At 29.7% G+C, this 14,825-nt stretch overlaps 1 protein-coding gene across 1 annotated transcript in view; it reads left to right on the top strand.

Moving 5' to 3' along the window:
- LOC100205062 (protein furry homolog-like) overlaps positions 1–14,825 on the top strand; it is a 94,921-nt gene that overhangs the window by 75,821 nt on the left and 4,275 nt on the right. Inside the window, exons 34-37 of the mRNA XM_065813676.1 lie at positions 4,258–4,641; positions 4,719–4,907; positions 5,622–5,831; positions 6,058–6,431. Of these exons, the coding sequence (XP_065669748.1) occupies positions 4,258–4,641; positions 4,719–4,907; positions 5,622–5,831; positions 6,058–6,431 (1,157 nt within the window). The remainder of the gene's footprint in view (positions 1–4,257; positions 4,642–4,718; positions 4,908–5,621; positions 5,832–6,057; positions 6,432–14,825) is intronic.

Genomic DNA, 14,825 nt, shown 5'->3' with positions numbered 1-14,825 from the left:
AGTTAAAGGTTACCAGCCACGGAGAGCCCCATGCTGTAGCAGAAGTGAGATCTTTCTCAAGCTCAAATGCCCCCTCCAAGCAATCAAAGAGTGTTGGCTTCTTATCAAGACAAGAATAAGTAGTAGTATCATAAACGAACAATGCAACCTTAGATGAGAGAAATTCTGGAAGATTGTTAATGTTAATTAAAAAGAGTATAGGGCCAAGAATCTCGAGGAACCCCTGAAGTTACAGGATATGAAAAAGAGTGTTTTTCATTGAGGACAACTTTTATACTACAATTGGTAAAAAAGAATTCAATAATCTGAAAAATGTTACCTGATACACCATAAGTAGAAAGCTTATGGAGAAGACCAGCGTGCCAAACTTTATCAAAGGCTTTAGAAATGTCGAGAGCGATAGCCTTAGCCTCTGATTGCATCTGAATCTATGCCTAAATGTATTTGAGCCTGCCTAAAAGCGCGTAGTGGTCAAAAGCACATGGTGGTCAAAGGGGCATGGTGGTCAGAAGCATGCTGTAGTCAAAATCATGTGGTGATCAAGCAATATACTGAGTTAAAGCGTAATCTTATATTTTTGACACTTTTTTTTTTTATTATAGTTTTTGACCTAATTTTCCTCTTTGATTGATTTTGGCACCAAAATGAATTATTTTTTTAAGTTTTCTGTTTATTTCGTTATGCAATGTATTGCAAATGTATTGCAAATAAAAATAAAATCTACATTCTTTTTTTTTTATTTCTTAAAAAAGCTAGAAGGTAATTTAAGTAATCGCTAAAAAATCTAAGTAACCTTATGTTTATGAAAGCCACTGTGTGTATATATATATGTTTATGTATATATATATATATATATATATATATATATATATATATATATATATATATATATATATATATATATATACATATATATATATATATATATATATATATATATATATATATATATATATATATATATATATATATATATATATATATATATATATATATATATATATATACAGTATTGGACAAAACATTTGCAACAAACATCGAACAATGCTAAAAAGTGTTCCTAATTTTACATGTCTTAAAAACGAAACGAACTATACTACCACAGCAAACAGTTCAGGAGTCTGGAGTCATAGCATGCCATGACATGAGCAATCAGCTGACAGGTGACAGCACACAGGCAGATTTTCGTTGACAAGTGCCATTTGCAGCGGACAAAACAAGTGCAACTTTTTTGGTTTGTTTCATTTTCTTAAGTCTGGTTCGTGTCAATGTCACGGAAGTTTTTTAATAATTAAAGGAAGTATCCAGAAGTTTCCAGAAGCATGCAGAAGCTTCCAGAAGTTTCCAGAAGAAACATCTGGAAGCATCCAGTAGCATCCAGAAGTATCCAAAAACATTTAGAAGCACCCAGACACATCCATAAGCTTCCAGAAGCATCGAAAAGAAGCATCTAGAATCTTCCAGAACAGGTTCACACAGGTTCATTTTACTATATAAGAGACATGTAAATCGACATGTAATTCAGTCAGTATATGTAAGTCAATCAGTCAGTATTATCAAGACAGTTTATCGAAGTGAGTTTTATCAAAGTGTTTTATCGAAGAACATCAATACAAGAAGTGAAATACAACAAGTGTTTCATCACATCAATAGAGTCCACATCCAACCAAGACGTTGTGTTCCACAGAGTATTATTGTATCATCACAAGGTAAATGTAACACGGTAAGCCTTAAGAAGCGTGATTATTTTTTTTAATTATTTTTATGACTTCAAGTGCAAAAATGGCAGTCTTGGATTGGAACTAAGAAAGAAAATTATTGGAGATTACGTAAGTGGAATGTCACAAAAAAGTATTTGTGAAAAATATCGCGTGAAAAAATGGACCGCATCAAGACTATGTTTCAAATATCGTTCTACGGGGAAGTTGGCAACAGACAACAAAGGTGGAAGACCGCGTTCCACCACTTCTAGAGAGGATTCTATGATCATCAGATCCGTCAAGAAGGATCTTTGGATAACATCAGTCGAGATACAAAAGCAATTAGAGCTGCCTATATCGGACTGAACAATCAGACGACGTGCTGCTGAAGCCGGATTGTTTTCTCGACGCCCTGCAAAGAAACCGCTGATTTCACTAAAAAACCAGGAGAAAAGACTCCTGTTTGCTACATCTCATATTGACTGAAATGTGCAGAAATGGCAAACTCTCCTGTTCAGTGATGAATCGAAGATTAACATCATTGGGAGCGATGGCATTTGCCGTGTACGTCGATCAGCCGGAAAACCCCTCGATTTACGTTACTGCCATAAGACCGTGAAGCATGGTGGAGGCAATGTAATGGTCTGGGGGTATTTTTCTGCTAACGGTCTAGGTCCAATACATCGGATCTCAATCCTTTCGAGAACCTGGGGAAAATCGTCAACCGCAGAATTGATCGTGAAGGTGTTCGTAATAAGGATCACCTGTTTGAACAAATCCAAAAGGCCTAGGCAGCGATTCCACAAAGTTTCATTGATCACTTGATCAAACCTATGCCTCGAAGATGCAAGGCTTTGATCAACAACAAAGGATTCGCCACGAAATATTGATAACGAAATAGCTTGGTCAACATTTTGTCGAGTTGCACTTTTTTTGTCCAGAAGGAAATCAACTTTTTTTAATACTTTTGATTAATTTATTAACTTTCGTGTACAAATAATGAACTTTGTGATGAATAAAACTTGAAAAACTCTAAACAGTTACATTCTCTAAATTGAAAAAATGCAGCACTTTTATTTAAAGAAACTAAATTAGCATTATTTGGTTGCACTCGTTTTGTCCGATACTGTATGTATATATATATATATATATATATATATATATATATATATATATATATATATATATATATATTCAACATAGATTAAAATTTTGTTTGTTTGAAGTTCTCTTAGACTTATCAAGTTTTGTTTTGCGTCAAAGATAAGTTTTTATTTCTTCTTTTTCCGGAGTGTCAGTGAAAATCTTAGATTTACGACTTTTTCTACTTTTCTACTTTGTTTTTTTGATTTTTTTTGCGAAATAAAGCTTTTGGATAATACAGATTCAGGTGTTAAATGTGGTTTTATGCATTATGCAGGCTTGAAAATTTTTTACAATAAATAGCAATAAATGTAGTGGTATATAACATGCCAACTAAATCATGTATTGTTATTATTTTCCCCAGATTGAATAAAAGCCAATCATTCTAACTCATAGACAGTTTTTGGTTAAAAGGACCATTACTCATTGTAGTTAAGGCAGTTTTCAAGAAAATGCTGTCAGTTGCTTATTAGTTTAAATAATCAAGATATTTCCATTTCCATGAAATTTTGGGTCAGCAAGATAATTGATTAGATTGTTTAAAGGGAAAACACCAAAAATCTTACTGTGGAAAACATGCAAGTTTTTAAAATTTATTAAAAATTTAATATATCTATCAAGATTTTATGTTGTATAATTTAGTATAATATAATTGCAGTATATTATGGAATCCTAACTTTAGCTTTAATCTCCAGACCTGTGAAATCTAAAGTTATTGAATGCTATTTTTAAGTGAGGACTTGGCTCGGTGCTGGAATTATTTTAACTGTTGCAAAGACATTTAAACAATAAAAATTCCTCAATGAAATAGAAGAAAATGAGCTATTACTACCAGCGTATAAATTTTTTGTTTACTTCTACTCATTAAGTGGAGAACTTTATAACTTTTAGTGAAAAAAAACATGTTTTTGAGGAAATTTATTGACTTAAATACTTCGTAAAAGTTCTAACTCTTTTGATCTATAATCATGTCCATATTAAGGATATTTTTTAACTTTATTTAAAATAACTTGAAGCAAGCAAACTGAGCAAAATCCTAAAGACGTTCAAAAAGAGACTTTTTTTAAAATACAAGTAGTTGTAGTTGTATTAAGTAAAATTTTTATTTAACTTCACTTAAAACTTAAGTTTGAAATTGTCAAAGATTAGATTTTTATAAAAAAGATTATTACTTAAGTTTTACTAATTCACTTTAACTGCGTTGAGTAGCTGCCACATCTTAAGGTTGCATAGGATGCATTTGGCAGGGAGAAAATGTTAAAACCATCATTACATTTTCACAACAATTGATGGCATCTAATGTTTTGAATCATTTTTTCAAAAGAAATTAAGTTTTTTTTGTTATGAAACAATTATTTTTTGTAACCTGTTAATTACTAACTAGGCAAAATCATTTTTTATACACTTTTTTTAGGACGTGAACTTATGGAAAGAGTCGTTGAATATTCTAAAACTAGTAGTTTCCAACTCGTCACACATTCAACAAGCACATCAATCTTTTTTGCGAACTACATCTTCGCAACTCATACAACCCAGGGGATCATTGGGCTCTATTATTTCTCTTGCCCCAAAGCCATCACGAGTTCATAGCATGTCATTTGGAGAAAGTTCTTGGTCTCTATCATCAGATATGTTTAAAAAAGATCTACCCGGTCGTACTCTTGAGTTTTCTTTTAATGTTTCTAACACACCAGTTATTGGTGCTAGATATAATTTAGAAGAATTAAAGGATCATATTGAAGCAACACCAGGTGCAACAACAGCAGCTCCATGTTGGAGAAAGCCACATGGTTCACAGGTTTGTTTATTTCAATGTGCTAATGTGTTGTTATATGAAAACTTTATTTTTCTGTTTTCTATTGATTTTCATTATAGAAACGTACAAGAGAAAGGCTTGTGCAGCTGCTTCCAATGTGTGGACACAAAGGTGGTTTAAAACAAAGCCTTTCTGTTATCTTCAGCTCATCAAGTGAACTAGATCTAGAACGAGCTATGTCTTCAGAAGATGGATCAGGAGAAGAACCATTAGGGGAAAACATTGAAGTTGATTTCTCTGGCCAGAGAGTGAGTTACACTTTTTTAGTAATTAACTGTATATTTATATACAGTTATATTAATATATTCATGTATGCATATGTACATATGCATACATTTATGTATGCGTATATACTTATGAATGCCAGTAATTTTAGTCACATTAAAAATCAAATATATAATAAAAGTATGTAATTTGAGTTTCCATAAGAAATAAATTCAAAGCTTTGTATACTATTGGTGATTATCTTATTAAAAGATTCTTATACATTAGATATATAAGTGTTGAGCTAATTGAGGATGAGAATTGAGCAATTGTGTTCCCTAGCATACTCTTGTAACTGATTAATTAGAATTGAGCAGCTCATGGTTAACTAAACCTAGCTGGTCTCTAAATACAGAGGGTAAGCTTGGAATGTTTGTCTGAGCTTAAGTTTAAGTTTGAGTGAAACAGATAAATGTCTGTGCTATGCAATAAACTTTGTTTTTTTTTTTTATTGTTTTTTTTTGATTTGTCAGATTTTTTTTATAAAATATACAAAAAATTATCGTGTTGTTATATTATAAAATGTCTATATAGAATATGCAAATAAATAAATTATTTCTTAAATATAATGCATAAATTTAAATAAACAAATGTGACATGATAAAAATATCCATATTATTTCATGTTATATTTGTGCTTAACTCAATATCTATTCATATTTGCAATGTAATTTATGTATTTATATATACAATATTTAGCTCACAAACATATTCACAGATTTTGATTTCTTGGATGATGAGCTTGATAAAGATATAATGTTGGAGGTTGGTACATTTGGTTGGACATCTAATTCTGAACTTGCAGACGAATTTTCTGAATGTGGTCATATATCTCCTTGTGGTAGCGAGTCTGATAATGTTACTTCTGTCAAAGATGATTACATTAGTGCTGATGAAGAAGAAGTAGATGTATGTAAATAAAAGAATAAGATATATTGAATAATATATAAAATGATATATAATAATAAACAATAGATAATATGTAAAGTATAAAATCTGTTTTTATGGATTTTGCACAAGTATTTAATTTTGCTATTATCTAATTCCTTATATATTATCTAACTACTTTTATTTTGACGTGACAATATTTTTGTTGCATCAGTCTTTAGACATAAATGTAGTAATTCTTTTTCAGCTACTACAAAAATCTTTGCCAGAGTTTTCTTTAATCTCACTAAAAGAAGAGCGAGAAGAAGAATTAGAATCAAAAGAAGATGACAGGGAGGAGGATGAAGAAGATGAAGATGATTTAGAAAAAAGAATTACATTAGAAGAAGATCAAGATGATACAGAAAGTCCAACAAGTCTTCCATTAGATCCTGTTGATTCTGAGACAAGTTGCTTAATGAAACCAAATGATGAAATTAACATTGGAATCTTGACAAACTTGTTAACAGATCCTGGTGATAGTTTGTTAACTGATAATAGTGTTGATAACTCTGCTGCTGATCATGTTGGCATGGTTCTTTCACATACAGATGAAAACTATAGTTTAACTTCTCAATCAAGGTGCACATTTGTTTGTTTCTTTTTTATATTTATATATAAATAACAAAGAATAATGACAAAAAGGATTGCTGCTTTAATTCAAATTTTTTGAAAAGTTCTGTTCAAAAAGTGCAATTAAAGTTTATTTTGGTTTCTCTTGCTCTCTTTAGCAGTAGAGTTCCAGCAGATAAAAAGTTGCTTTTGCAGATTGATTGCTAACAGTTAAGTCTGAAATAAATCTAGGTATACCAAGGAAAAGTTTAGTATAGGGTTTGGCAAACCATAAGCTCATTTCATATAGTGAATCTGGGAAAGTTTTAAAATTATTAAATCATTTTTTTCTAAATGCAGTATTAAAGTTGTCCTTGATGGACAACACTCTCCTTCATTTCCAATAACTTCTGGGTTACCACTAAGTTTCATGCTTGGTCCTGTGTTGTTTCTCATTTATATTGATGATCTTCCTGATATTTTTACCTTTGAAGCATCTGCTAAGGTTGCATCTCTTTATCGAGCTCGTCACTTTCTTACTTCGAATTCTCTTCTCTATCTCTATAAATCTCAAATCCGGCCTTGTATGGAATACTGTTGCCATATATGGGGCGGATCTTCTAATGATGCCCTTTCTCTTTTAGACAAGGTGCAAAAACGCATTGTAAACATAGTTGGACCTGCTCTTGCAGCCAACCTCCAACCATTATCACATCGTCGTAATGTTGCTTCTTTTTCTCTTTTCTACAAATACTATAATGGGCACTGCTCTAAAGAGCTAGCGTCTCTTGTACCATCTACTAAAATTCATTCTCGTGTTACTCATCATTCAATTAAGTCTCATTCTTTTTCTGTGACTGTTCCTAAGTGCTCCAGAAACGCTTATTTGTCTAGTTTTTTTCCTTGAACATCAGTTCTTTGGAATTCGCTTCCTTCATCTTGTTTTCCTGATTGATATAATTTGCAATCTTTTAAGTTGTCCATCAATCGTTATCTTGCTCTACAATCTTCATCTTTTCTCTCTCAGTAACTTCCAACTTTAATTAGTGGCTGCTTGCAGCCTTGTTGGAAGCGAAGATGTTTTTAAAAAAAAAAAAAGTGACTTAAGACTATATACTCCAGTCTTGATAAATTTTATCACTTTTTTATCCATTTTTTACCATCTTTTACTACTGTTACAACAATCTGTTTCAAAGTTAGTGTTTGCACTAGTTGGACCTGCATTAGCTGCAAAACGTGTGTCTCATCATTGTAATGTTGCATCTCTTTCACTTTTCTACAATTACCTCCAGTCAATCATATGGACAATTGGTGACTATGAGAGCTATCATCATTTGTTCCATCAACCAAAACTCAAACTCTTGTGCAGCTTGTCACTCAGCAAAGTTTCATCTTTTTACTACAGCTGTTAATAGTACTAACTTAAGTAGTGGTTACTTGTAACCTTGTTTGAAATGTTTAAAAAAATTTAATCTAATATTAGAGATATTTTTCTGATCTTTTTGAATCAGACTTATTTTTTACATTCTGCAGCTCAGTTTCTGACAGAAGAAGTTGAATATTGGAGTATTTCAGTATACAACTTGTTTCATATTAAACTTGAAACTTGTTTCATATAAAACTTATATTCTTATAATGAAATTAATACACCTGAGTTTGAATATTTTGATTCTAATTCTAATCTCCATCTCCCAGGTTTAATTTGGTTTTTTTAGAACATTAAGTTAATAAGCGAGGAGGAGGAGGAGGAGTACATTTTTACATAAAAGAATATATTTTTATAACATTAGACACAATTTGAGTGTTTCTAATGAATATCAAGAGGTTTTAAGAACTGAAATTATAAACAAAAAATCTAAAAACGTTCTACTAAGCTGTTGTTATCAGCTTCCTACTGGAAGAACTGAGCATTTAAGCAATTTTTTTTTTTAAACATGACTTGATAGAAAAAATTAATCAAGAAAGAAAAAAATGTTACATAAAAGGCTACTTCAATTTTTTGAGTATAATAAAAACCAAAACATAAAAAAATTTTGCAACGACTTTTTTGAAACAGGACTAATACCTATAATAAATAAAGCTAAAAGAATAACAAATCATTCATCTTCAGTTGATAACATTCTAACCAAGGATTTTTTTAACAAGCTGCTTAAAGTATTTTGAAAACAGATGTCTCAGATCACTTTCCTTTTTTTTTTTTTTTTTTTGTATAAATGCAAATTATAACTTAGATCTCCTGAGTAAAGCAATTACAAAAAAGCATGTATACAAAAACAATAGTTTGAAATCATTTAAGGAACAAATTTTGAATCAAAACTGGAGCCATATTAACTTCAATGATGATATAAATCTGATCTACAATTCCTTTTTTTAAAACATTTAAATCCATCTATGATGCAAACTTCCCTATTTGTGAAATAATCAAGATCATTGCTGAGCAGTACTTTATGCGAACTTGAAGTGTCTTCTCTAAAAGTTCATTTACCCAAAACCTCTAACTTGTAGCCTTCACTTGGAAAGAGAAAGATAAAGTAATTTGAAGAAGCTGTTATTAAGAAGCTTGCAAATGCTCTGGATGTAACTGAATCTGATCTTGTTGCACCAAAAAATGATCTAGTCTTCCTTGATTCTGGCGATCTAGTCTTCCTTGTAGAATGCATGAAAGAAAAACTTAAGGTTTCTAACAGAAGGCAGCAACTTCAAATTTTGACATTAACTACAAAATCTTGGTCTATCAGAAAAGCAGCAAAAGAGTTTTCAGTTTCGAAACACAAAATTCAAAATGCAAAGTTTTTACGCGACCGAAAAGGCATCCTTGCTAGTCCAAATGTACACATTCTGTTTGTGTGTGTACAATACACCAAAATGTTAATGTTGAGTGCTGTAGGCCTTGAAACATCTTACCATGAAATCATTGAAAAGATTGTCTGCAGCAGAAAATCTAAAGTTTGTATGATTCACCAATGCAATAGTTGTCCTGGCATACAAGCTGCCCAAAATAATCCAGCAGTATCTCACACAAAATGATGATCTAAAAGAGCAATATGACAGTGATGAAAATGACCAGTCAGTGGATTTCAAACAGAGGACAACAACAGATAGAACTGACTATTAACAATAAAACTTCCATTAAACGAATTCATAGAGCTCCTGTGTGAAAAACTTGATAATATTACTTCTCATTCATTTATAGCAAAATCACAATCTAGCTATCTAAAGCATCTCAAAGAAACAATTAGTATTAATGAAGCTATTGTACTGGCTGATTTATATTATATTGTACTGGCTGATTAATACTGCTGATTTTGCAGAGAATTACACTTTTGTAGTACAAGACAAGATACAGAGTTACCATTGGAGCAAGAGTCAATGTTCCCTTCATCCAGTTGTCATCTCATACAAGAAAGTGAAATTGGAAATATTTTCTTTTTGTGTAATTTCAGATGATTTGAATCATGATGTTGGATTCATCAATGAAGTGATGCATAAAACCATTAATCATATAAAAACTCATCTTTGTCCCACAATTACAAAAATTCATTATTTTTCTGATGGCTGTGCAGGACATTATAAAAACTGCAAACATTTTTACAATTTACGTCACCACGCTCAAGATTTTTCTGTTCGTTGCATCTGGAATTTCTTTGCAACAAGCCATGGCAAATCTCCATGCAATGGAATAGTTTGCACTGTTAAAAGACTTGTTGCAACAGATAGCTTGCAGAGTCCAACCACAGGTCATATACTGTCTTTTCAAGCAATATTTGAATACTGTCAAAAGTCAATCAGTGGGATTACATTTGTGTACGTCACTGCTGAAGAAATGGAGCTAGTAAGAAACAAACTTACTGATAGACTTTTAATAGCTTTTATGGTAAAGTTTAAGCATCAATATTATCCAAGTTGATTGTACTACTGGCCAAAGCGGGATAATAATTACTGGGTGCCAAGAATGAATGTCATTCTTGTTAAAACACCTTCAACATCTTCTGGGCATCAGTACCAAATCTCAAAAGAAGATGAAACTCTATTTGAACAAGTTTTATCTTTTCAGTGAAAGTTAATTAATATTTTACTTTTATTATTTAAATGATATAAACTTCAATTTTAGTAATATTTCGTTATTCCTTTTCATTTTTATTTTTGAGCTTTTTTCAATAAAGCAGGTTTTTTCATATTTTTCAAAAGAGTTTGCATTTTAGTTTCTTATTTTTACACAACATTTATACACAACATTTGAGTATGTAACCTAAAATCTTAGCATGCAACCAATATTTTGAAATAATACCTAATTATTAGAATAATAAAAAAAGAAATTATTTTTTTAATGTGTTGCATAGTAAATTATATTTCCATGTATACTTTTGAAAATATTGATCATAAATATGCAAGTTATGCAAAGCGATGTAATTTTTTATTTTCTTTCAGAGACCTAAACTTTTTCAAAACATCTTATTTCACAATGAGAGTCAGGCAACTCCATAACTAATTGAAATGCAAATTATGGCTACAAGAAAAAAAAAAGTACTGTTGGCATTTTAAAATTCTAAAATTATTCTAAAATATTAGGAATTGGGTTAATTTCTCTTCATCTTTGTTTTCAACACCTTTAAAAATGGTCAGGTACCAATTTTCAGTCATATTTCTCTACTAGAACTTAAATTATTCGCACAAAAAGTATCAATGTAAAATCTATAATAGAGAATAGAGGCCAAATAAAGCAATTTTTTGTCTAAATTTTAAAATGACATATCTTTATTATGTTTAAAGAAACCAAAACCATCTTTTTATAAAGATAGCCTAGGATCACCTACTTCATTTGAAAAAAAAATTGAATCCATGAGACTTGGGCAACTCTGGGAATTAATGAAAGCGCAACCCATGGTAACAGAACAAAAAATTTGACATTTTAAAATAAAAAAATAAGTATCAAAAAATTTAAATTCCATTATTTTATTTTTTTTTTCATTTCTGAATTCAGCACCCTCAAAAACGGTCAGGTACCAATTTTTAGCCGCATTCTTCCTCTAGACCTTAAATTATTCAATTAAAAGTACAACTACAAAATCTATAATGGCGGACTTCGTAAAAAAGGAACATTTTAGGCTGAATTTCAAAACATCATAATTTTTGAACCGTTTGGATTTGGGAGCTCAAATTTTGCATTTTTTCATGTTTCATTAATAGGTACCACTGGTTAAAATTTAAAGAAAATCTAAGGGGTGACTGAAATGACTGTCCCACTTTTACATGGAATTACCCAAGTGTATAAGGCAATTAATGAAAAAGATCATGGGAAAAAATAAGAAAAGTACAATATCAGTACCAAATGCTATAAAAATTAAAAATAAATTATTTAATGACCCTAATAAAATTGTTTTTGAAATTAAAAAATTTTTTTCTTTAATTGGAACAAGCTTATCAAATAAAATGACAAATCAATTGATGAGTTTATAACATCACCTAATTCAACTTTAAATTTTTCAAACCTAATATACAATGAATTTAAAGCAGCATTAAAATCATTAAAACAAAATAAGGCGATTGGGGATGATTGCATCAATGGAAATGTTGTAATAGACTCCTTTAACGCTTTGAAAGAACTCTTTAAAATTTGTATAGTATCTATTGCTCAAAGGATCTTTTCCAGACTCTCTAAAAGTAGCAAAAATAACTCCTATTTTTAAATCAGGTGACCATTGTTACATTACAATTTATTGTCCTATTTCAGTTCTTCCAGTTTTCTCTAAAATATTAGAAAGAATAATGTATAACAGAGTTTACAATTATTTTGTTGGTACTAAGCTTTTATATAATAATCAATTTGGCTTTCAGAGAAACAATTTGACTAAACACGCCATACTCCAACTAACATGTAGCATTTCTGATTCTTTTAAAAATTCTCATTATACACTTGGAGTATTCATCGATTTGTCTAAAGTTTCTGATATTGTCGATCGCCACATTCTATTTAAAAAAATTAGAACTTTATGGTATTAAAGATAAATCCCTACGCTGGTTCAAAAGCTATCTTAGTAATCGTAAGCAGTTTGTTAATATCCAAGACACTTCTTTGCTGTTATTAATGAATGTAACATGTGGTGTCCCACAGGGATCCATAATTAGGTCCTATTATTTTTTATATATTTAAATGATCTTAACAAAGCCTCTAACTTAACCACCATAAATTTTGCTGATGACACAAACCATTTCCAATATCATGAAAACATAAATACACTTTTTAATAATATGACACAAAAATTAAATAAAATCTCATATTGGTTTTAGAGAAACAATTTTGATAAAACAAAATGAACACTTTTTTACTCAATATTCAGGAAAAAATGTTTGCCAAATATGATGCCCGGCCTCTTTATTGATAATATAATACTAAAAAGAGAAAAATTTACAAAACTTCTTGGAGATCTTGTAGACAAAAACTTATCCTGGAAACAACAAATCTCTTGGCAGGAGAAGTTGAAACAATATTCAACTTCTCCTGCCGATTATATTTGTAATAAAGCTATTCTGTAATTGTAATTTTATATTGTAGGCAAATAAATATTAAAAAAATATATAAATATAAAACTTCTCTAGTTAACTAGCAAGTATTGAATGACTCTTCCAAATAAGAAGTTAAACTGAACTTGGATTTTTTGTCATCTGCTGGTGAAGAACATTATCAGAACATGCTTTAAATTGCAGATTAAAAACAGGAATAATTTGATATTTCAAATGGCTGATAGATTCCCTTAATGATATTTAATTTTTTTTTAAACTTAGCAGTAAATTTTATTTCAATAAATGAAATTAAAAAGTTTTTAGGTATATATATGTTTTACATAGTTATAAAAACTGTGGGGTGTTAAATGTACTCTAGTACTAGTCTGTTACCAATAATCTTTTGCTATATTCTTTTTTATATGTGCATTTTATCTAATTATAATTACTTTTCATCTAATTATTTTGATTTTTAAAAAAATTACGTACAATGCTTTTAAATATTATATTATTTATAATTTCTTGTTCTATGGACAATATTGCAAAGTTTTTTTAATTGTAAGTATTTAAAGTAATTGTTAAAAAAATTCTTAGCAAGATTACAATGTTAGGTAAAGAATTTTCCTAACATTGTAATCTTGCTAATTTAGATGAAGAGGACTTTCTCCACTGTTTTTGCAATGTTTTGTTTCTTTGTGTAGTGCTGACACAGCCATAAAATCCTGGATCCTTCATCTTTCAATATGAAACTGTTCTTTATAAATGTCAACTAAGTCATTTATTTGACATTCAAGTTTAGTAGGTTACATTATTATACACAAATTTTTTCTTGCAAGAAGATGGAACTGATCAATGTGTTCTTTTTTATTTTTTTTATAATTCTATCCATAGGTTGAAACAATTTTCTTTGTATTTCTTGTTTTAAAGTTTGCCCCAAGTCTCTTGCAATTTTCTCCACTCATATTTTTTCTCCTTCTAACTTGATGTTTAGGTGATATCTCCGGTTCTTCACAAATTGCTTTGGCTGTTTTGTATTAGCACATTTCTAATAATTTAGTTTGATCTCTGTGGGAAATATCTGTAGTGCTGTCAAGTATCATACAAAAGTATTTAGCTTGTTTTACTTGATCAATAATTGTTTTTCTCACTTTGCCTACCAATAGTTCTATTAATTCATTCTGAATCTTAGGCAAAAAATAGGAGACGCTATATTTATTCCCCATCAATTTTACTACAAGCTCATGTGTAGAGTTGCAAAAAAACATGTTTTTTTATCGGATTTTTTAACCCAAAATAACATCTTTAATTGGCTTTTTTTTTTTTTTTTTTTTTTTTTTTTTGGGTTTGAGTGTAGGTTTCTATATCTTTAATTAAATAATAAATAACAAATGCATTTGTTTTTCTTTTGATCTATTATCAACAGGATTTAAATATTAATATGAGAATTTAAATTTAGATTAATATTAGGATTTAAATCTAACAACTAAATAAGATGATTACATTGATTAGAAATTATCTTAATTAATTTTTAGTGAGATAAAATAAGAGTAATTGTATGACTCAAATATACTTCTGACATAAATTATGGATAATTTGGTACATTTTAGTATTTAAAAAACAATATCATACCATGAATTACATGCTCTTGTTTTAAAACAAAATATTATAATTATATGGTATATTTTAATTATAAGGTATAATTTTTTTTTAATACTACAATGCTGCACATTTAATTAATATCATTTCTGTTATCTGAGATAAATGATGGCAAATTTATTTTAACTAATATCATTTCTGTTATCTGAGATAAATGATGACAAATTTATTTTAACTAATATCATTTCTGTTATCTGAGATAAATGATGACGAATTTATTTTAACTAATATCATTTCTGTTATCTGAGATAAATGATGACAAATTTA

Source organism: Hydra vulgaris, chromosome 12 (genome assembly GCF_038396675.1).
Source record: "Hydra vulgaris chromosome 12, alternate assembly HydraT2T_AEP".
Classification (NCBI taxonomy): Eukaryota; Metazoa; Cnidaria; class Hydrozoa; order Anthoathecata; family Hydridae; genus Hydra; species Hydra vulgaris.
The sequence above is the reverse complement of the archived record's forward strand: the minus strand, read 5'-3'. Positions and strand labels throughout refer to the sequence as shown.